Genomic DNA, 23899 nt, shown 5'->3' with positions numbered 1-23899 from the left:
AAGAGTTATTTATCGTCTTTTCTACTACATCACAAGTATTAGAACATACAGTGTAGCAAAATAATTCGCACGAAAAGCTAAAGAACAAAACAAGAATAAAAGTTGTAAATTAGTGGTAAGCTGTCTCCACGACCATTTTCATCGTCATCTGTCAGGCCGGTGGTTCGTCGGAAGATGTTCCAGGTTCAAACTGATAAGGCAAACTGATAAGGCATTATTTGTTGTGTTAGTCCAGTCATCATTACCACACTTCATCATCGAAAGAAGAATCGCTGTCGGTCCCACCCAAATGTTTTTACCGAGAATTTTACTCGGTCGTTTCCGGCAGTGTTCTACGGGGGTGATGTTTTAATACTTTTATGGGGCATTTTCGTAATTATTGATTTACATATCGGTGTAAAATATTATTGCAATGAATTAAGAAAGCATTTAATTGTGGAATTTGAAATTTTAGTGTATGGTCTGGCACAGCACTTTAAGTTGCCTAACGTCAATTATTGAGTATATATTATATTCATAAGCGTACGAGACTGGGGGGGGGGGGGGAGAGGGGCACGGGGAATGCAACTGCCCCCCCCCCCCCCAATGTTGGAGTAAATGCTCAAATTCGGGCAAAAACGAAAGAGATATTCGTGCAAAATTATTTGGCTTAAAACGATTTCACCATGTTTTTCCATCTTTCCAGCCACAAAATTACTTGTAAACCATGTAAAAATTCATAGTAATTTGTATGCAATCCGATAAAGTTGTATGGCTGTGTCACGGGGATTCTATAATACCCGTAACTGAATAAAACACGATTGTCCAAATATCTCTCCTAACTGTATATCTATTAGATCTCTCTGTAACAGGCGGTATATACCCGCTGTGGCTCGTCTCTAGGTATAATCAGATACGATCTATACAAGTATATATTATTATAGCACATTTAGTTCACTAGAAAACACAACAAAACACAATACACTTTGGAATCTGTATTAACCTACGCTGACAAATGCACTGCCGCAGTAGTTAATTAATAACAACAATAATAACAACCCAGAACTGATCACTTAATTAGTTAATCTCTAGGTGTCTAGTTTACACAATATGCTAATCACTTCACCGTGACACAACACCCACACGTGTGATAATTGAGAAACGCTTCTAGGGGAACTTAATTAATAAAGGAATTACAACACTATTCCTAACTGGTTAATTTTTAATTAACCTTAACTACTCGTTCAATAACGTGTGATAATTGAGAAACGCTGCCAGGAGAACTTAATTAATAAAGGAATTACAACACTATTCCTAACTGGTTAATTTTTAATTAACCCTTAACTACTCATTCAGTAACCTTGTAACACAAAATTAATACTGGTACCTATCACAATAAAGACAATAACCTACAGTTTACCTAGGTCTTCTAGGATGACTGGCTAAGCTTTATATTACCAAATACTCGTATAATGTTAGAACAATAAGACTACGATTTACTTCGTCAGATGACCGAAGACACTGTCTAAAGAATATTGGTATAATACAGTATTAAAATATTTAAAAGTCACATCAAGGTTATACAACAGAGCAGAAATAATATATATATTTACCAAAGTCCAAACGGACAACGTTCCCTGGGAGCCGTCCTTTTTGCTTCTCCCAGATATCTCTAAACCCTAGCTATTTATTATAAATTCAGAAAATCTGGGGGTACAAGGCGGTACCTCACGTATTATCTGAATTTCCACAGCGAACAAGACGGCATATCTTTCTCTTAGATCGCCAGACTGGCTGTCGCCAACCGCGAGCAATCCCCTGGCCATAAACAGCACTACCGGAGATATTACGTAACTACTAGCCACATGGCCTCCACATCTGCTCTGGGTGTGTATTAGGCGTACCGATCGAGGACCGTCGCGCAGAAGTATTACGTAACAAGTTGCCCACCAGGCTAAGTGCAATTTGGAACTGCACACGGCCTTCTAAAACAATTAATATCGCCACAGGAGAAAACAAAATTAAGAGCATGTACCGTCACAGGCTGTAATGCTAATATATTAATAAATGTTGTTATCCAAATTCAGTAATTTTCATTTAATAAAACAAAAAAGGGAGTCCGTGCGCCTATGATTGCATTCATTCAGGCTAAAGGATTTTAGTGAATTTAAACTAAAATTTCTGACTTATAACATGTGTATACATTTATTATTATTATTATTATTATTATTATTATTAATTAAGCAATGCGTTCTAGTGGTGTCGTTAAACAAAACAAAATTCGGTGTTTTAACCGACTTCAAATTCTTTCTCATTAACCACGAAAACAACTAACCATTAAACCTTTGTTTTTGTGAAACTGACCAGATAGCTGACGTGTTGACCATAAAACATTGTTCTTGAACCTGAAGTGAATACTCGATCATGAAGAATTAATGGGTGGATGGGTGAATGGATGGGTGGATGGATGGATGGATGGATGTATGGGTGTGTGGGTGTGTGGATCGATGAGTGCGTGTATGGGTGGGGTGAATGAGTAGATAGGTGTGTGTGTGTGTGTGTGTGTGTGTGTGTGTGTGTGTGTGTGTGTGTGTGTGTATGGGGTGAGTAAGTGAATCGGTGGGTGGGTGGATGGATTGATTAATAAATGATTGAATGGATGAATGGATGAATGAATGAATGAATGAATGGATTGTGTGATAACCATTGTGGCTGGGTTCGCTAATGAATTTGCTTTCTGGTTTCGTTTTCAAATGACTTAATCACTAGTATGTTAACCCATGTTACCAAGGCAGAGTTAATTCTGTACACAGCTACATTCATTTAATGTTTAGACAAGTCTATCATGGACACACCATCTGTTCATGGTTGACTTATCTGAACATTAACTGAGGTCAGAACAGATGTGCTTTGTGAGTTAATTTTAAATGCAAAGTTGTCTGCAATCGACTAAATACTGAGGCTGATTTCAAAACAATCTAATTAAAATTAGCTCCACTATTACATGTGATAGTGGAGCTAATTTTAATTAGATTGATTTCAAAAACACTTCAACCAGCTCTTATAAGATTTTGTAGATGAAGTTGAAGAACAAACAAAGTCACATCTTCTAAAAATAGTATTATTAGTTCAATAGCCAACTTACTTCATCACTGATGTGGAAAGTTATTGCCGAGCCCGAAGTATTTCGTTTTCTAACAATAATTGCGTTTCGGTATATAATTTGCAATTTATAATTCTTCAAGTTTGCCACATCCATGCTGCTTTCGACGTGAACAAAATGAGACATAACATTATTTGGCTTATCGGTGGATTGTTTACATTTTAAAGATTTGTGTGATATCATAGCGGCGAGACATAATCGACATTTTTATTTAGTTTTTATTTCTGCTGGGAAACACTGTGAACACATTGTTAAGATTTTGTTTTATATTTGTAGTCCGATCAGCTGATGGTTTCATTGATTTTGCGAGGCGGTTCATTATTTTGTTATTGTGGCGTCGATTCTTGCCTTAAAGCCACAACATTTAGACTAGTCTTGTTTTTATCAAACTAGTTCAGTGTGACAGCTAACAGGTCAAGGACGAAGTTTTCTTTTATTTTTCACCATTTTTCAAAACGTACTAGTAACATTTTGCCGCAAAGGGAACAGGATTCTCATCGGCAAGCCCAAACTTTTAAATCCTTACAAAATTTGTGGAGCATCGCTTTTCAAACATTGTAGAATGTCGACAGATTCCAGATATAATGTTGTTTTTGTGCTTGGTGGACCTGGAGCTGGAAAAGGTACACAGTGTCAACTGATACAAAAGGTAATTTTTCATTGCTGATGATCCATCCTGTGACCGTAAACCTTGTTTTTATGGGTATTATGGGTAAGTAAAAGTTAAAAAAAACTAAATTGATCACAGATTTTGTGAACCATTTAGTAAGCAACAACTGTTGGTAATATAACTCAGGACGACAGTCACTTTGCACACCCTTGTTTTGGCTTCGTAAGTAAGTAAAACATATCCAACGGTAACATATGTGCAATCTGCCCCGTGCTTATAAACCTTAAAGTCTAGACTTTAATAAAGTCCAGACTTTAATAAAGTCCAGACTTTAATAAAGTCCAGACTTTAACGTCATGACAACGCCATTCAAATAGCATTACATTAAAATCTGGACTGGAAGTTTTAAATGGGGAATTCCCTTTTTCTTTTTACTGCAGTTAGCGCCTTTTATTTACTGATGTCATATATGATTTACAAATGACGTCACATAGTTTTTGAAACATTACACAAAACTGCCGCAGAGTATGATTCTTAACGTTAAATGAATCCATGAAAAGAGTTTTGATCATAGATTTAACAAAGTGTAGTTATGACATTAAATTAAAAACTGTTTTTGTAAAACATAAAAGAAGGTATGTAATAAATGCAGAACTTCACATATGTTGTTTTCGCTTCCTATTTATTGCACTCGTTTATTTTGCGAAAAAAACATACCACTCTACCGCTACGCGTTCTCTTGGTATATATTCTTGCGCAAAATAAACTCGTGCAATAAATAGGAAGCGAAAACAACATATGTGAAGTTCTGTATATATAGCTAATTTTGAATTTGAATGACGTCAGTATTCCAATGACGTCACTTTGAATCTCCTTACAATAACCATACACTGGGTACATGACGTTTCCGTTTTAAAAATGCTGGAAAAATTCCAATGCAAAATTGCTAATGAAAATGTTTTGTTTAAACAATACAAATGCACCTGAATCTGTTTGAAGACAATCTTGTGATTAAAAAATTGTACCTTTTACGATTGCGGTAAGATATGCTATATTTATTGTGTACTAACCCAAAACAAGGGTGTGAAAAGTGACTGTTGTCGACCGTAATGATATTATTGAGTATAACTTTTTAATTGTCAGGTACAGGGTTAACACTAATTATGAATTTTAGTTAGACAATTTTCAGGTATATAGACTATTTCCTTGAACATTATTAAAATATGGTTAATTATTATTATTTAAATATATATATGTACACGTACAAAAAGGTATCCAAGTAAGTAGGTACAAGATTAGTAAATATACATACTTGTAATTGGTTTAAGCTGGGATTTTACAATGAGAAGAGAAAGAATTTATAAGAAAGAGGAGAAGGAAGTAAATGGTTTGTGAGACAGAAGTCAGTGTAGTGGCCTTACACCGTCCCATAGGAAGGAAATGGTTTATTTAATAACGAACTTAACACATTTTATTTACAGTTATATGGTATCAGACATATGGTTAAAGACCACACAGATAATGAGGGAGGAAACCAACTGTCGCCACTTCATGGGCTACTTTTTTCGATTAGCAGCAAGGAATCTTTTATATGCACCATCCCATAGACAGGATAGCACATACCACAGCCTTTGATGTACCAGTCGTTGTGTGTCCTGGACGGAGGAGCCGGCGAAAGTCAACACATGAGCCTGTGTACTACAACAGCTTGTTCACAATGTGCATGTTAAAAAAAAAGGTTTATGACTTGATCAAGGAAAGATGTGGCTCACTGAGAGACTACTTGATTGCATGAGGATGTGGAATGCTGGGTCATAGGATCAATCTTTCCCAGTGGACCTTTGGCTTTTTTCCAACCAGTGCCATATCCAACACTGTGGTATGTGCTGTCCTGCCTATGAGTATGTGCTTATGTGAGATATCTTGCTATTATTTAGTTGATATAACCTATGTGGCATCTGTGTGAACTGTGGGAGCTTGGTTCTCAGATAATACTGATCTATCAGTTGGCATATTAATGTTGACAACAAACACACAATTTATTTGCTGTTATGGGTTGTTTACAGACAGAAGAAAACAAGAAAAAGAAACATACACCTAGCGTGTAACCATGTCTCGTCACTAACAACTAACCCCTACCCAATGTCTTTGACAAATTCCCCAGATAGGTTAGTTGTGAGACCATGACAGTGTGCATGAACATTAATTGGATACAAGTACGGAAATAATAAATTAAAATGAAATGATGTATTCAATTAGGAGTAGTCTATGTGATAACAGCTGTTCTCCCACTCACCCTGTAAACTATGTGTTGAAATAAGGTTTAGGCTTCCTTTAATATAGATGTTCACATGAAAAGGGCGAAATTTCTTCCTGTTTGTTGCTGTTGCTGAGATTGTTTGTTCAAGGCTTAACGTTTATTTTGTGAGATTCAGTCTCGGTCTGTAAGCAGATACTGGAAATTATGAAGCAGAGGCTGATCCAAGGGGCTGACCAGGGGACCTATTCCCCTTAAAAATATTCAAGCCCCACCACCCCCCTCCTTTTTTTCTCTTTAATTTTGTTTGCATTGGGGTGCCCCTACAGAATATTTCCTAGTTCCATCTAATTTTATGTAAAGTGCAACCAGTTGTCTCCTCTCAGTTTATGATATCTAATTTAATATTGGTCTAAATGTTAATATAGTTTGTAGTAAATTCTCTATTCCAAATAGTTGTACCAAGGTTTGGCATGAAAAACAAAGCATATTGTGTATTTTGATTGTCAGTTGCCTTTTGCTACTTGACAGTTTCGAGTATTGGTGTTTTAAAATATTTGTATTTAAAGTATTTGTATTACCATGGCTAATATTAGTAATTATTGTATACATATATATGTCATTTATATATTTATTTACTACTGTTGGATGTTTTTCTGTAAAATAATTATTGTATTACTGCATGGTTATGAACAAAAATATTAGAATTTGTTTTTAAACAGTAACACTACGGTAATTATGCACCAAATAGCGGCCATACATGTACTTTAAAATGTGTTGAAGTATTATAAACAAATATTTCTTTCCATTATTTCAGGAATTTGGTTATGTCCATCTTTCTGCTGGAGAGCTGCTTAGAAATGAACAGAACACAGAAGGTTCCGAATATTCCAAAGAGATAGATAATCACATCCGCAATGGTACCATTGTTCCAGTAAAAATTACCTGTGCTCTTCTATACAGGGTAAGAAATAAAATCTATATTCCATCCCATCATTCTATAAAACTTTTGTAAAATAATTTCTGTTTGGTTTGAAAAGTAAAAGTGTTTTGGAAATAACACAAAAATACTATTTTTGTGTGTAATTTACAAGTCAGTTGGCTCCGAAATAAATAAATTGTTGTAAATTTCATAGTATGAAAAAAGTGTTCCCTGTGGGACGGACTATAGACATTTAGTAAGAATGCTGTTTAATTTTGAGTGAAAACATAACACTGCAATGGTCTAACATTAACCTCTTTTATTTATTTATAATTACATATAACTTCCCACCATTATACAGTTTACTCTATTCTGATTGGACGACATCTCTAGAAAACATGTTACCCTTTGATAAACATCAGAACATGACGTCAAATGTTTGTAATTATAAAAATTGTTTGTCATTTTTGGTGAGTTTATTGAGGTATAATATTCCAATTTAGTATAAAATAGCTTCAATACAATTTGTAACTGTTTTACATTGATAAATTCACGAAAAACAACAAACAATTCTTTTATAAATACCTTGATTGTTGGTTGGGGGGGATACTAAACATTCTTGATAGTACTCTGGAGGCATAATGTCGTAATTATGAAAATAAGACAGGGCCATTATTATTATAATTATGACGTTCTGGCTAATTATCAATTTTAGGTCTAACTTGTTTCAAAATGTAAGAAATGGAGAAGCTATAAAATTTAGTTAGATTGCAGTGGGTCCGTATGCAAGAGTAGACACTGTTCCAAATATGCATAGTCTTAAATGAATTATGTTCAGACAGTAATGCAGTATTAATTTGGACAACAAAATATAATGCCGTGTTAATACATGTTTGTTAATTCTGTGTTGTTATTTTTTTCCAGGCAATGCAAGGCAGTGGTAAACATAACTTCCTAATTGATGGATTCCCCAGAAACAAGGACAATTTAGATGGCTGGAATACAGAAATGGATAAAGTTGCTAAAATACAATGTGTTCTATTTTTCAACTGTCCAGATCAGGTTTCCATTATTCATCAATATTTGTTTAGTTTTTTTAGACTCTACATGTTCATTTTGTGTTAATGTAATGCCATTGAAACTAGATGAAGAAAAAATAAAGTAAAGTTTGTTTTGTTTCACGACACCACTGAAGCTGTTTGAAGGAATGAAGGAATTTTTTATTTAACGATGAACTCAACACATTTTATTTATGGTTGTATGGCGTCAGACATGGTTAAGGACCACACATATAGAGAGAGAGAGGAAACCCACTGTCGCCACTTCATGGGCTATTCTTTTCGATTAGCAGCAAGGGATCTTTTATATGCACCTTCCCACAGACAGGATAGTACAAACCATGGCCTTTGTTACACCAGTTGTGAAGCACTGGCTGGAACGAGAAATAGCCCAATGGGGCTACAGGCGGGGATCGATCCTAAACCGACCACCCATCAAGTGGGCGCTTTACCATTGGGTTACGTTCCCCCAAAATCTATTTGATATCAAACATTTGGTAATTTTGACTGAGGAAACTGCTAAATTTTCCCCATTAGATACAAGGGTTCTTTTACACCAAAGAAAAGTATTTGGTTTTCTATTTACTATACCTACACCTTCCACTCTATCCTCTCTTCTTTTCTTCCTCCTTTAAATCTACTATAGTCTGTGGTATCTAAACATGTATTCACATGTAAATTGTAGGGAGAGGTCTTCATATAGGCTAAGCCTGTTGACCAATCCCAGTTTGTTGTTATGGCAGATAAATATTGTTTAAACCAAGGGTTCTTTTATATGCATCATCCTATGGACAAGATAGCACATACCATGGCCTCTGATATATCAGTTGTAAGCACTGGCTGGAATGAGAAATAGCCCAGTGGGCCCACCGACGATAATGTTGATTTTAAATGTCCTTTATACACTGAATCTAGATAAAAAAAAAACTATCACAAAGAATAGTCCTGATACTTTGGACTAGCTCTGTCATTTGCAGAATTCAGTAATTTCACATTTGAAAAGCCAAGTAAATTTTATTATAATTTGGAAGGAAATGTTTTATTAAATGATGCACTCAACACATTTTATTGACGGTTATATGGCATCAGACATATGGTTAAGGACCACATCGATATTGAAAGAAGAAACCCGCTGTCACCACTTTAAGGGCTACTCTTTTCGATTAGCAGCAAGGGGTCTTTTTTTATGCACTATCCGACAGACAGTATAGTACATACAATGGCCTTTGTTACACCAGTTGTGGAGCACTGGCTAGAATGAGTATTTTAATTTGGTGAAATAATTTCATGTCATGATTAATGTTGTAAAATATTTGTGTGTTATTATTTAATTCAGTTTATTTCATTTTTGGTAAAGTATCTGTCAGAGATTTCCACAAATGTATGTCATTGTAATATTATGTCATTAATTGCAGGTGTGTGTAGAGAGATGCTTGAAACGAGGAAAAACTAGTGGCCGTACAGATGACAATGAAGAAAGCTTGAAGAAAAGGTAGTGTTCTTATTCCTGATCAGGGGGTGGGATGTAGCCCAGTGGTGAAGAGCTCGCTTGATGTGCAGTCGGTTTGGGATCGATCCCGGTCGGTGGGCCCATTGGGCTATTTTTTGCTCCATCCAGTGCACCACGACTGGTATATCAAAGGCTGTGATTTGTGCTATCCTGTCTGTGGGATGGTGCATATAAAATCAGGGTTCATACACTTCAAATGGTTTCATTTTCCAGGACTTTTAAGGGCTTTTTCCGTTCATTTTCCAGGACTATTTTACCTTTTTCCAGGGGTCTGAATATATGACTTGGAAAGAAGTTTTTGTTTAACGACACCCTAGCAGATTGTTTAGTCAGTGGCTGCTATGTCTCCAACATACAATACTTGTTACACACGGTCTACAGTAATCACACCCAACTCTGGATATAACTTTTGGATGGTAAAGTTGTAAACTAAAACTGTTGAAATAAAATATTTTATTAACTACATTTGTTGTACATTGTACAAAATAGTGATATAAACATGTATCTAATACTCAAATAGAATAGAGCAATCAACTTGGCTAGGTAACTATTGTTTCAGTGTGTCCACTTTTGTGTAAATCTCGCTACACAGATCTTTCAGCTGGTCATTCTTTTCTTTAGCTGTTCTCCTCAGACTGTTTGATTTTGAAATCCAAGATAGCTTACTGGTTGACTCTGCTTTCTCGGCAAACTCATCTGCTGATTTGGTCAAGTCCACAATGTCACTTTCCAGTCTTCTTTTCTTTTTTTTCATTTCATCTACTTCATCAAGAAACAGCTTCCTCTTCTTGATCCCTTCCACTTGCAACTTTTCAGTTCTCTTTTCCTCCAAATACGCCATGTATTTCTGTCTACCTGCTGCTGCAGCTGTTAGCAGTTGTGGAGTGAGTTTCACATTCTGGACGCCTCCAACAGAAGTCACATGATCACAAATCAATCTTTGTGCCTCTACCGATCATTCTAGCAGATTTTCTACCCTGCTGCTTTCAGTGGAGAACTGTGTATTCTGATTTGTGTTCAACAACAGTGGTTTCCAGGAATTCCCTAAACTCTCTTAGAACATCATCACATGTTGATGATCCACCTTTCACTCTGTGCGAGTCATTCAATAACTTTAACAGGTTTTTCATTCTTGTGATGCAGCCATCTTTATCTGTAGCCATTTTCCTGGGATTTAGACAGGATAGATTCCTTACAACCGGGTACTTCATTGGCGCTTTTTCCAGCAGTTTACATACTATCTTCATCAGGAAGTCTTTACATTCCATCCTCATTTCCAGAGCCTGCTTTTCGCTCATCTGTTTTGTAACACTAAGCCTTTTCATTTCTTGCTCTGCAGCAAAGCCAATATCAATCTTTGAGTAACTACAGTGGTTTTTCTTTTCCCATGGATCCAAGGACAACAGACTGGAAACACTGACATTCTCCAACAGTTCACTTTTCATGAATCTCTGCATAAGATTTTTACACAGACGAAACATATCTTCACCTAAGAAAGGCAACATCGGTTGATCTGTTTGGTATTAAACCAGAAATGGCAATCTGCTTGGCGATAAAAGTGAAAATGTGGATTTTAGCTGTAATTAACTTGTCTTTACAACATGTCTTGATGGTTTCAAAGGAAGCTGTGTTAGGATTGGATACCTTCTTTTCTTCCACAGATTTCACATATTTTTTAATATGTGTCCATACTTCTAGTGCTCTGACGGCTACTGGTGTATTTTCTAACCATCTGTGGTTACAGAATTTGAGAGGGAAGACATTGGAATCTGTCATTGAAACAAAATCTTCCCTTCGAGCTGGTGTATCCTTAAACAGGTAATACAAACTTGGCAGTAGTTTCTGTATGTCCCAACCAGACGCATTGGACCCATCTTTAAATGCACCATGGACGATATGCAACCCACAGCTACCAATATTTAGTAAGGTGTTGTCACATGTTGTTGTCAGTTTGTCTTATACAAGACGATGGAACTTCCAATTGACATTTGGCCCATCCATGGAAACTTGGAGCAGGTTTCTCATATTTAAGTTGTCACCTAAAACAAAAATAAAAAATAAAATATAATATGCATCATGTAAGAAAAAAGAAGTAAATAAAGCAAAATAACACACACACAATAAATCAATAAATAAATATATATATATATATATATATATATATATATACACACACACACAAACAAGTATGAAACAGCTTAGAACGTTTATAATTATTTGTGTGATCTAAACTGGTCTTGTCCACACCTCCTTGTGTAAATTAGTTGTCAATTAAATCCTTGCAGCTAAAGCTCAGCTGCTAAATCAAAGCGTGTTGCACGTGCGCCTTCTGAAATATACATCTCCTTTGTTTTGGCTTGGCTCAAGTAGATCGAATAAACATAGGCGACACCACCAAAAGAAACAAGTGTAACAATGTTATACACTGTTACGATTGTTGAAAGGAGACCTTTGCAAATCTCTATGGTGTTAAACTCATTCTTAATCTCACGTTACATCGATGGGGTTTATTTAAAGATATGGGCTTCTTTCCGGTCAAATGATTAATCATGGTCACGACTCGCCGCACAGGATTCAGTCCCAAGCGGTAGGCCATTGTTAAAGCGATAGCTCACTTTGTGAGGTGTTAATTCCTACTTAATTATACACTGTTTAATTAACGTTTACGAGCTAAATGGATTTATTCAGTTACTCGAATTTGTTGGGATTTAACAGGTCGATAAAATTATTTACATGCAAGTAGTCAACTTATATGACGTCAGACGCATGCTTGTTTTTCTAAAAATAACAGGACCTGACTGATCATATCCACAGCGTACACAATAATAAATGAACTTCTATGAATGAAATAATGTGTAGCTATAATTTTTTACAAATAATTTTCATTTACTATAAACAGTATAGGCCACATGTAGCATATTATATTATCATATTATAAATAAGTACTTAGTAAACAAAAAACATACCTTTCCATCCTCCTGCCATATGCGGGAATGAATATCCATTTGCTTGTTTTTGGTTTTCCGATTCAAACTTTCGTCAAAAAGGAGAACATATCCTGACTGGCTATCAATGCGTTTTGTCAACAATTGTTTGAAATATGGTGCAAGACCGAAACATGAAAGGTAGGCCGTTTTCCTTTCGCCACAGGTGAATCGTTTCGCAATCTCACTGTCGGGAAACATCAGTGAAAATATTGATGAAACATCAGAACACGAATTGTATGAAAAATGTGAATTGATTACTTTCAGTGTCCATAATATTTCTGATCTCAAACACTCGCTCCGATTTACAAACGATGCGACAGTCACTGGTGGGGGTGTAGTAGAAGCTGTCTGCTTGTCAAAGGTAGATTTGTCAATTAAGATTATCTACTCGTGCTCTAACGAGCACCACTACGCCTATCTATAGACCAAATAAACCAACACAGTATTTCCTGCTCAACAACTGACCAATGGCAGTCGACCTCATTATAATCATCGATGCGTTTAGGTATTGTTTTTGTGGGGGGTTTTCTTTCTTTCTTTTGGGGGAGGGGTACCTAAGTCAAACGCGATTATTTATGTATTTGTAACATCACTAAAAAAAAATTAGAAAGAAAATTAGAAATTTCCAGGACTTTCCAGGAGGTAAACTGACTTTTCCAGGACATTTAAGGACTTTCCAGGGTAAAAAAAAAATTAAGCACTTTCCAGGGTGCGAACCCTGAAAATATCCCTTGCTGCTAATCGAAAAGAGTAGCCCATGAAGTAGCAACAGCAGGATTCCTCTCAATATCTGTGTGGTCCTTAACCATATATCCGATGCTATATAACCGTAAATAAAATGTGTTGAGTGCATTGTTAAATAAAAACATTTCCTTCCTTTCTGTGTCTGTATGTCAAAATTAATATATGTTTGACATCCAGTAGCCCATGATTAATAAATCAATGTCCTCTAGCAATGTCATTAAACAAAACAGACTTTTAAGTTGTTAAAAGCATAGGTTTTTGGGGGTAATGTTTTTTTTGTGTGTGGACATTTAGTACCTTACCTTGAAGACCATTTTACCACCAGATTATTCAAATAATCTCTGGTAAGTTGACAGAACATCAACAAGTAATCTCAGGGTCAACTAATCTGATCAGGATTGTTTTTATTTAATGTGAAATACTATCTGTAATTACAGCAGTTAAAATATTATTTGTAACAAAAATTTAGAATTGGGGTCCATGTTTTTAAAAGTTCAGACTAAAGACTACCGCAAAGTATCCAGACTAACTGCAAGATTAAAACCTTATAGTGACAGACCTTAGTTTTTAAACACTACAACATATTTTTTTACTATTTCTATACACGGTGTCACCATAAGTGTTTATGGTCATGCTACCTAATGTATTTTTCATATTTCGAAAAATGCACATACTTCTGATAAGTTACAGTTACGGAAATGAGCTCCAGTCTGTTTTTAGACTTTCACAGACACTTGTTTCATTTTATTAAATCTTTATACATAAGTGTTACAGGTTGGTAGATTAACTAAACTCAGTGTCCGTTTTCACAGACTGAAACTAGAGTCTGCGACTTTTTAAGTCTTGACTAATATGTTATTAACACAGGGTCTGGATACAGATTGGAATGGGCTGGAACTTGATGGTTAAATCTTAATTTAAAAAACAAAGGAGCAATATGTAAACTAATCCGTAATTATTTTTTCTCTCTATTTTCAGAATAGAAACATATTATAAGTCAACACTGCCAATAATTGCACACTATAAATCCTTGAATCTGGTTGCAGAAATTCATGCAGAACAAGATAAGACAAAGGTAATTTTATTACATTTATATTTAATTATTAACCATATATAGAGAATAACTAGTGCCTTAAGATGTCGGCTTTATCCTGCAATGGTTAAAATAAAGCTGATATCTTATGGCAGTAACCACTTATTTTATTTACCATGCAATACAACAATAGTAGGAAAATCATATTTATTCCAGTTTTTGTACGCAAATTGAATCAACCTTAAATGGCTTTTACAGAATGGCATCATACAAGATACATAATGTAAAAAAAATTATAAGATATTCGCTACATTTTGTCACATTCAAATTCTGTTTATGACTTCAAAAGAATATTAAGAGGGTTTCTTCTCGACTTCTTTAAACTGTGTCTCTTTTTATTCTATAGTACTAGTATCATAATTATAATATGTTAGACAACTTGTAAAGGCTGATTAAACAATTGGCTGGGTGTTATTAAACACATTCCTTTCCTTGCGGACTGCTCTCACAACCAGTGATAAATTATGTTGCATATTGAAATACATTTGTGTACTCACTTTAAAGCTGAATATTGAATCAGATTTCTCAAAATAACCAGGACTAGCTGTACCAGTTGCTAAATGCGTCATTTGCAAATTTTAAAAACAATTGGCGAATTTTATTTTAATTTTGCGAAATAATTTTATTGCAAAATAACTGGTATTCTGCCATTTTAAAAATTTAATTTGGCAAAAGTTTGTGCTCACCCAAAGCTAGCCTTGGAATTACTGAAGAATTTCACTTTTTATAGAAATGTCTGCTACTTTTTAGAGATTACGGCAACAGGATTTAACTCGGTAGTTTTAAGTGCTAACATGAGATGTTTGGGACATAGCATTAAACCTCCTTGGTGAACCCATTGTGTTTTTTTTTTAATAAGCAGCCTCTGACTTTAAAACCTAAGTAACACCCTGCTGAATCTTTTTTTTTCAGGTTTTTCAAGATGTGAAGACGGTGTTTGAAAACTTCAAAAACAGTTAATAAGAGCAGAACAGTAGATGTTGGTGCTTTTTGTACCAGATTACAAAATTTTACTACAGCACTTTAAAATATATATATTCTGTAAATCATAAAAGTAATGCTTGATGATTATTGCTTTGGGACATGTAACAATTCATGTTTTTATTAATTAATGCATATGGCAGTCGCAACATTTAAAAAAATGTGTACCTCAAATTTTAACACATGCACATTTTTGTTGGGTGGGTGTCTTAATTCTTGATGTTATCAGTGAAAAAAAATTCAAATAATTATTACACTAATGACATTGGCAACAGTTTATGCAGTAATTTTATGATTTACAGTATATTTATTCCTTTCATGAAAAAAATTATTGAGGAGATGTTTTAACAGTAATATTGTCGCTTTGAATATTCATTATGTTAATGTTATGTTAAATAAAATCCAAGAAATTGTTTACTTGTAAACACATTTTTAAAAAGTACTGTGTGTTCATTACACCATGATCAAACGAGATCAGTTATGGAGTGAAATATGCCAACATTATTCTGTAACCTGACTTCTCGACCATATTGCATTTTTATTGGACTGCAGGGCTTCTAGATTATGGTAGCCCTACTCCCATGGCTAGATATATTCAATGTTAGGCTAGTAAATAACTACTACTGCCATGCCCGACAGCTAGTGAAAAACATTTGTCAAATTTTGCAGTTAAGTCTATTTTATAAATATGAATATCCTGACCCTACCCCAACGTTAGTGTGTTTAAGCTCTATCTCCCTCTTTAGGTGATGTATCTGATTATTATTATTATTTAGTAAAATTGTATTAACTTGAAGTAAAGTAGGGCTTGTCGTGGCTAATAATTTTTTTATATTAAATTACTGATTCCCATGGCAAGTGGATTTTATAAAAAAATCTAGAAGCCCGGGACAGTGGATAGAATATTCTATTATGTTGTGGGTTTTCCAATGTGTCATAAGATTGTAAAATGATGCATCTAAAATGAAGCTCCAGTGTAGTTGTTTGATATAAATATTATAAGAGAATGAATTATGTTATTTACTGGGACTGTTATGATTATCGACTCTGATAATTAGTTTGAGAATTGATAAGCAATTACTGTTTAACATTTTAAAATTGTGTGGCAATCTCTGAAACTTGTTTAGTGAATCACAAAAATTATATATTGTGTAGAGAGCTGACATGACCAATTTTTATGCATATACATGACCCAGTTTACACACATTACCTATGAATTTGAATGAATTAAAGAAGATAAATAATAAATCACAGATGGGTAGGCTGTATCTTTAATTTTAACTTGATTTTCATTCTTATATCTAATTAAAGATCAAGAATGTTCAACTATTGGGCCTGTGTGTTCAAAACTGAGGGGTAATGGTCATTTTCCCATTTGATCCTCTGGTGCTGTATTTACCAACAAACTTTTTTTATTGATACATAATCTGTTGTACATTAATGTAATAATTACATGTATTTCTAATTCTAAAAAAATTGTCACAGAGTTTTACTTCTTGGACTTTCAGTTTTTAAATTAATATTAGCTTTATGAGCAAAGTCATTCCAATATACGTTGATCTGACTTTTTGGGGCATAATTCATACTTAATCCAGTGCTTTTAATCCAGTTTATTTAGTTTTGTCTGGGCACTCAGACATGGCATTTATTTTCGGATATATCTACCTATTTATTCTTGCCATTATATAGCTCATCAACTGGTAGATTGTAGGTATAGTTGGAGTAATCAGGGTTGATTACATAGTCTTATAGTTAGTATAATAAAGTAATATTTATTGGGAATGTCAAATGTGTTGATTAATATAGATCAATGGATTAAAATGTTAACTTCATGGGCTGTGGGGCCATGCCATCCACTCTACTTTTCCCTGTTAATTGTTTTAGAAATCTGGAAATGTTGTATTTTAACAAATGCCAATTGCTTTTAGAAGAACACACCCCTAAATCTCACACCCCCAACAAGTTTGGGACCTCAGATACAAGTATTTTTGCCTCCCAGACTAGCTGATCCCACTTTGAAGTACACCCTGCTTGTGATCAATCTACAGTATGGGATAATGGTTTTGGTATTAGTTTTAACTGCTAATTTAAGACAATAATACAAAACATATTATGTCAAATGATATTTGTACATCACTATGTTTAACGTATGAAATAACTTAACAAGAGATTCAGACAAGATAACATGACAATTTTTATATTTCTGTTAAATTTCTTTTAACAGACTACGGTTTTCACTATCTTTGAAAATACTGGGTAGGAGGATATGTGAGAAAAGTAGGCAGCTATATTAACAGAAAACTGAGAGACGTATAAATGTAAGCATAAATTGTAGGATATGGCGGCATTAGCAACTCGATAGACATTTGTTAACACTAGTTAAAAGTCACAGACCCTAGTTTAAACACGTGAAAATGGACACTAATTTTGGTTATCTACCAAACTGTACAGAGTGAAAATAGAGTCTCTGCTGTTGAAACAGGGAGATGCCCTTAAAATGCAGACTGGAGCTTGTCTTCGTAACTGTTACATTCCAGAAGTATAAATGCTTTAAAAATATATATAAAAAATGCATTTCGTAGTGTTAAAAACACCAGGATGACCAGAAACACTCCAGATGTACGGAAATGGATAATCTAAACAATAAAATCTAAGTAATGTCTGATTTCAGTTATAAGAAAAGGGCACTTAAAGTGAAAAAATATGCTGTAGTGTCTAAAAACTTGAGTCTGTCACTTCAAATTTTACTATTAGTTTAATAGTAGAAACACAATATTAAATTAGAGTAGAAGAAAGGAAGTGATATGATTTTGATTTGCTTTTTTATTGATTGTCTTCTACTAGTAACAAATGCAGTCTTATCTGTCATAGAACTGATTAAACCTAAACTCGGCAAAATTAATTAATGACCACGAGATATTTATGACATTTTCCTTTATATATGGTACATAATACATTTGTTTTTAATTTTCCAAAGCAAACTTGCACAGTTTTTGCATGCATCATTGTTCACAATTTACTCCCAATATTTAGAAATCATTTGCGATCATAACAATACAGCACAAGCAAAAATTGACTAAAACTTTTTATCCTTAATTAATTTTGTTGAGTGTATGTTAATTAGTTATGTATGGAGACTGAAACACCCCCCCCCCCCCCCCCCCCCCCCCCCCCCCACCCCCCACCACCTCTGAAGACATTTGGCTGTTAATCTAAGTCATTTGGGTATTTGAGCATGTTTGATCGTACAATATTGTTTACTGAAGTTAACCTTTATCTCATGGGTCAGCAACTAGGTAAACTAGTTTCCCAATATGATTAAAATCAGCTCCACCGGTACTTAAAGACCCAGAGGAGCTGATTTTAATCAGATTGACTAGTTTCCATTTCTCAAACTAACGGGGAATGGAGCAGTTGCCTCCTAGAATTCTTCCACAGCAAGCCCATTTTCTCCTATACAGAATCCAATTTTTCAAATTAATAGACAATATTTTTGGCTCCAAACATCATAATTGCATTTCTGTCTATCCACACTTCAAATGTTTTACTCATAGCCTCACAAAAGACATTTTCTGACATGTTTCTTCCACTTTGTTCCCTAGACAAACCATATCCCCACCACCACCCCAAAGGGATAAAAAGTAAGCTGCAGCTGTGTTTTTTTTTTATTATATGAAAGTGATAGGAAATTCACATTGTCTCATTCAAATAAACTAATAAGAAAAGCACATTGTCATATACATACAATGTATAAATAATGTATAATGGTAAAAATAATCTGTTCATCCTCTTTTTTTTTTCCTTTTCTTCGTTCTATTTCCTCTCTTTGTTAGTAAATTTGGAATAAGTTATAATCTTCATGTTTTATTTTTATTGCTTGTAAAATATTCATACTGTAAAACGTTGGGAGAGGCCTTAATATAGTTTAATGCCTGTTAGCCAATCTCCAGACCACTACTGCTTTTCAACGGCAATAAATATTGTTTAAACCACATACATACAAAATGTAGCAATTATGTTGCTGTAAAATAATCAGTCATTGTAATAATAATAAAAACATATAGCATTTTTCCCCAGCCAATTAATAATGGTAGTATGAATTTTGTGGTGGCCTCAGATTACAGTTATCTTCCCATTTGACCGCGCAAGTAGTCTGCTGTTTGACTGTGATTATTTCATGGCAGACAGCTATGAAGTGGCAACTGTTTGACTGAAGTGACAGGGGATAGCATGTAGTTTGTAAACATGTGTAACTTGTTGACATTGAAGACTTGTTTGTGGTAATTCCGGCCCATGAAAAAGTAGTGCTTTTTGTGTAAAATGGGTGTACTCCGGCCTGGTTTAGAGGGTGTGTCTGTTTAAACCAATATGCTGGGAGAAAGAGCTGGACAACAGGGGTTGTCCTTTTCAGGATATGTGTCCCCCATGCAGGCAAAGGTACATACAAAACTTCACGGGTCTGCTGATATTAATAAAAATGTTATAGCCACTAAGGCTATATAGAAACATATAGCGAAATTAATTGTGGTCTGAGGCCTGATATAGTTCACACATTACACCGGTTAAATGCTTGATTCTGATGAAAGTATTATAACCAGAGAGGTGAAATTACACAGACTGATTGTGAATACCACAAGGAATATGAAAACTCGTTTATTTATTTTCTAAATATTTTATTAAATTAAAAAACTTTTTTTTTGAATTTATTAAAAATTAAAATTAAAGTTTTCAACTTTTAAATTTCAATATCCTCCAAAATAGCATAAAATTACCTCTGATGTTACTACATGTTGTTGCAATATTTTTTAACAGTTTTGAGCTAATAATTTGGTAAAAAAGAGCAAAAGTTGGATTTTGTTGGTCAATATTGAGATTTTTTATTTTTTTTACATATTGAATTTTAATGAGTTTCTCAATTATTGCAATTGGACAGAAGATCTAAATATAATGAATATATCCCTACTAAATGTAATTAAACACTTTAAATAAATAGTATACAGTTTTTAACAAGATTAAGTACTCTAATAATACATTTCACCTACATTTATGTAAATTACACACTTCAGTAATTTTTAAAAAATGGTCTTTTATCCTTAGAAAATCTAATAGGCTAATATTCTATGCTGTCTGACTGTATTTATTGTGTTCAGTAATCAGATGCTGGTACACTTGTCAAGTTTATTGCAGAAAATCTGCCAAAAAAGTTAACATTTGGCTTGTAAAACATATGGCAGAATAATCCATAATGCATATTCAGTGGTCATTACTACAAACATCCTTCCAATCAAGAAATACTACACTGAGGTATCCAAGACACTGGCACATGATTACACTTGTTAACAGTTATCACTGGAAGCTGAAAAATATGGTAGGATTTATATCAGCATTTTGTGACAAAATCTTCATTTTCAAAGTTGTCGTCAACAAAAAACATATTATGGTGTATACCTAAGTAACATCTGTAGGGCATATTCATATTAATATGCATTTATATGGACTGTTTTGCCTTTTACAAAGTGGCTACATGTCTAATGCAGTAAATGAAGTAGATTAAGTAAATACAGCAGGTCAAAATTGAATCTGAGGCCTATCATGTCTAATTTTCCCTGAAATTAGTGTGTAAAAATTTGTTGCAAATGGTCCCAATTTTGTGACTTTCACCATCCCTCTGACACATTTCTAATAATGTACCATGAATTCAGTCACCATATCTTTAATAAGCCTCCACTTATCATATCTAAAATGCAAAATTTTACAGTTTTAGATTTTTTTTTTTTTTTTAATTTAAATTTAAATTTAAGTTTAATATTGAATTAAAAATGAAGTAAAATCTAATGATTGATTTTTTTTTCCTTTAAATATTTCAAAATCTTTCCAAGACAACAGTGTGCAGATAGAACATATGTAGAAGAAAAAATAGCTGCTCATTGTATGAAGAAATTCCAAAATTTGATAAAGTTATTACATTTTGAAGTTGGTGTCTCTCAAGTTTCCATTGCTAAAATTGGCCATGGCAAGGCACTGTGGTAGGTGTTTTAACACAGCCTCTATATACTCTCAGTTTAAAGGTGACATCCCGATACTTACTGAGCATTGCTTTAATATGTACATCATTGGAATGCATTAGTGTGGGCCAGTTTTTAGGGGGAAAAATGGACTGATAGGCCTCAGATTACAGTTATCTTCCCATTTGGTTGTCCAAAATCCGGAAATTTGACCGTGCAAGTAGTCTGCTGTTTGACTGATTATTTCATGGCAGACAGCTATGAAGTGGCAACTGTTTGACTGAAGTGACAGGGGATAGCATGTAGTTTGTAAACGTGTAATTTGTTGACATTGAAGACTTGTTTGTGGTAATTCCGGCCCATGAAAAAGTAGTGCTTTTTGTGTAAAATGGGTGTACTCCGGCCTGGTTTAGAGGGTGTGTCTGTTTAAACCAATATGCTGGGAGAAAGAGTTGGACAACAGGGGTTGTCCTTTTCAGGGTATGTGTCCCCCATGCAGGCAAAGGTACATACAAAACTTCACGGGCCTGCTGATATTAATAAAAATGTTATAGCCACTAAGGCTATATAGAAACATATAGCGAAATTAATTGTGGTCTGAGGCCTGGTATTCAAAAGTATCATTCATCACATTAGGGGAAATAACTCTACTAACTACATCAATATTGCAGGCTGTTTATGGTCTTGCAAACAGGTGCAGCTGGTTCAGACTTGGTTATATTGTAGTATTATGTTACATATAAATATTTGAATGTTACTTTTTGTGCATGTAAAATACTTGTGCTCATTTTATGTGTTCGTGAGTAGAATTGGGGGAATGTGGTTAATTTTGTAGAAAAAACACTGTTTATTGTAATGTGTTACAAGTCTGCTACTTTTTACAGATTAGGAATTGGGATCTAATTCAGTTATTTGAACGCTAGTCTGAGGTGCTTGGCGTGTAGGATTAAACCTCTGTTTTTTGTTGTTATGCACTCTTTGATTACCATCGGAAAGTATTTTTTGGTAATCATGGTGTAATTGTGGATTATATTAGATAATGGGTAGCAGACTTTTGGCTTTGTGGTTTTGCAGACATTACTGTACTGATAATTTTTGCAAAATATGAAGGCCTGCAAGCATTTTATAAGCTGGAATATATTGAATCTGTCAAATAGGTTTTGTCTACTATTTTAATGGGATATTGATTACACATATCTGGGGCCAAACCCAGACCTGTAAAATAAATATTGGTGTCATGGGAAAAATAAAATAAATCTGGGTAAATTGCATATACATGTACATGTAATTGTTGGTATAATGCAGTAAATGGTTTATGTAAGCATATAATACAGTAAACATGTCTTTGTACGTTTCATAAATTGATATATAAAGTTATGTATTTCATTACAAACACCGGTAGATAATTTCTTTTGCAAACATTTGTATTGTAATTCACATGGTGAGTTGCAAACAGTGGTAACGATGTAAAAGTATTGCCCATTACCACTGAGAATAAAACCAAATAGCTAAGCCAGCCTTGATAATATATTCTAAAATCTTATCAACTCGTAAATTTATAATTATTTCTTTCTATATGTATTTGCCAAATTAACGTTTGGAAAAAAATAAATTATTGTCCAACCTGCTGTAAAAATGTCGTCAGGTTGTAACAAACCAATATTTAAGGATAGACTAAGCCATATGTATGTGGGGGATCCAATGTGCCCCATTTTGTACATTAAGTATAAATTTTGTTTTGTGGAGGAGCTGGTGCCTCAGTGGTGTGGGGTGGGTGTTTAAATGTGCAAACTCCCTTTTGACAATTGTTGTTTGCAGTTCTTTGCAAAAAAATATATTAACCATAAAATTCAGTTACATTATAAAAATTAACTCCTATCAAAAATCCCTGGTGATGCCAGTGAGAACACTGTGAAGTCATTAATAGGTAACTGACCCACCAATGCACAGTACTTATTAGGGCCTCCATGAATCAAAAATAAAAAGAAAGAAAGGTTTTATTTAACGACACACTGAACACATTTTATTTATGGTTATATGGTGTCGGACATATGGTTACGGACCACACAGATATTGAAAGAGGAAGCCTGCTATTGCCATTTCATGGGCTACTCTTTTCTATTGGCAGCAAGGGATCTTTTATATGCACCATCCCAAAGACAGGATAGTACATACCACAGCATTTGATATATATAGAGATCGATCCCACACCGACCGTGCATTGATCGAGCACTGTACCACTGGGCTATGTCCAGCCTGAATAAAAAATAAAGTAAAATAGCATTATGCATCTTATTTCCAGCACTGAACATGGATGCCAAATCATGCCATTACATTGCATTCCACATTTTCGACTTTTGTTTTCCCTTTCCCAAATTATAATGTATTTATGGCGGGAGGCATATGGCAAAATTATGTAAAAATATAATTAAATAAAGAGTGCTCTTCCTGTGAATGGACTCAAGTATTGCTAGACTAGGCCCAAATACTCGTGAATACCCTTGTACTTATCCTAGGATTCTCAATTTTTGGTTGGTCCAAGTACTTCTAACTTTACTCTGGTAAATTTATACAGACGTGAAAACCTAAT

At 34.4% G+C, this 23899-nt stretch overlaps 1 protein-coding gene across 2 annotated transcripts; it reads left to right on the top strand.

Annotated features, from left to right (window-relative positions):
- The first annotated feature begins 3233 nt into the window (after window positions 1-3233).
- LOC121375435 (UMP-CMP kinase 2-like) lies at window positions 3234-15721 on the top strand. 2 transcript variants are annotated; one of them, XR_005958312.1, is made up of 6 exons: window positions 3234-3791; window positions 6827-6973; window positions 7856-7993; window positions 9405-9481; window positions 11161-11317; window positions 14209-14241. XR_005958312.1 is itself a non-coding variant. In XM_041502889.1 (6 exons), exons 1-6 carry the CDS (start codon window positions 3705-3707, stop codon window positions 15281-15283), a joined length of 594 nt encoding a protein of 197 aa, XP_041358823.1. In that variant the 5' UTR covers window positions 3234-3704; the 3' UTR covers window positions 15284-15721. The 2 variants fall into 2 exon arrangements, 1 of the variants encoding a protein (XP_041358823.1); XM_041502889.1 differs by lacking the exon at window positions 11161-11317 and adding an exon at window positions 15236-15721 and having other exon boundaries at window positions 14209-14305.
- The last annotated feature ends 8178 nt before the right edge of the window (window positions 15722-23899 follow it).

Source organism: Gigantopelta aegis, chromosome 6, assembly GCF_016097555.1.
Source record: "Gigantopelta aegis isolate Gae_Host chromosome 6, Gae_host_genome, whole genome shotgun sequence".
NCBI classification, from domain to species: Eukaryota; Metazoa; Mollusca; class Gastropoda; order Neomphalida; family Peltospiridae; genus Gigantopelta; species Gigantopelta aegis.
The sequence above is the reverse complement of the archived record's forward strand: the minus strand, read 5'-3'. Positions and strand labels throughout refer to the sequence as shown.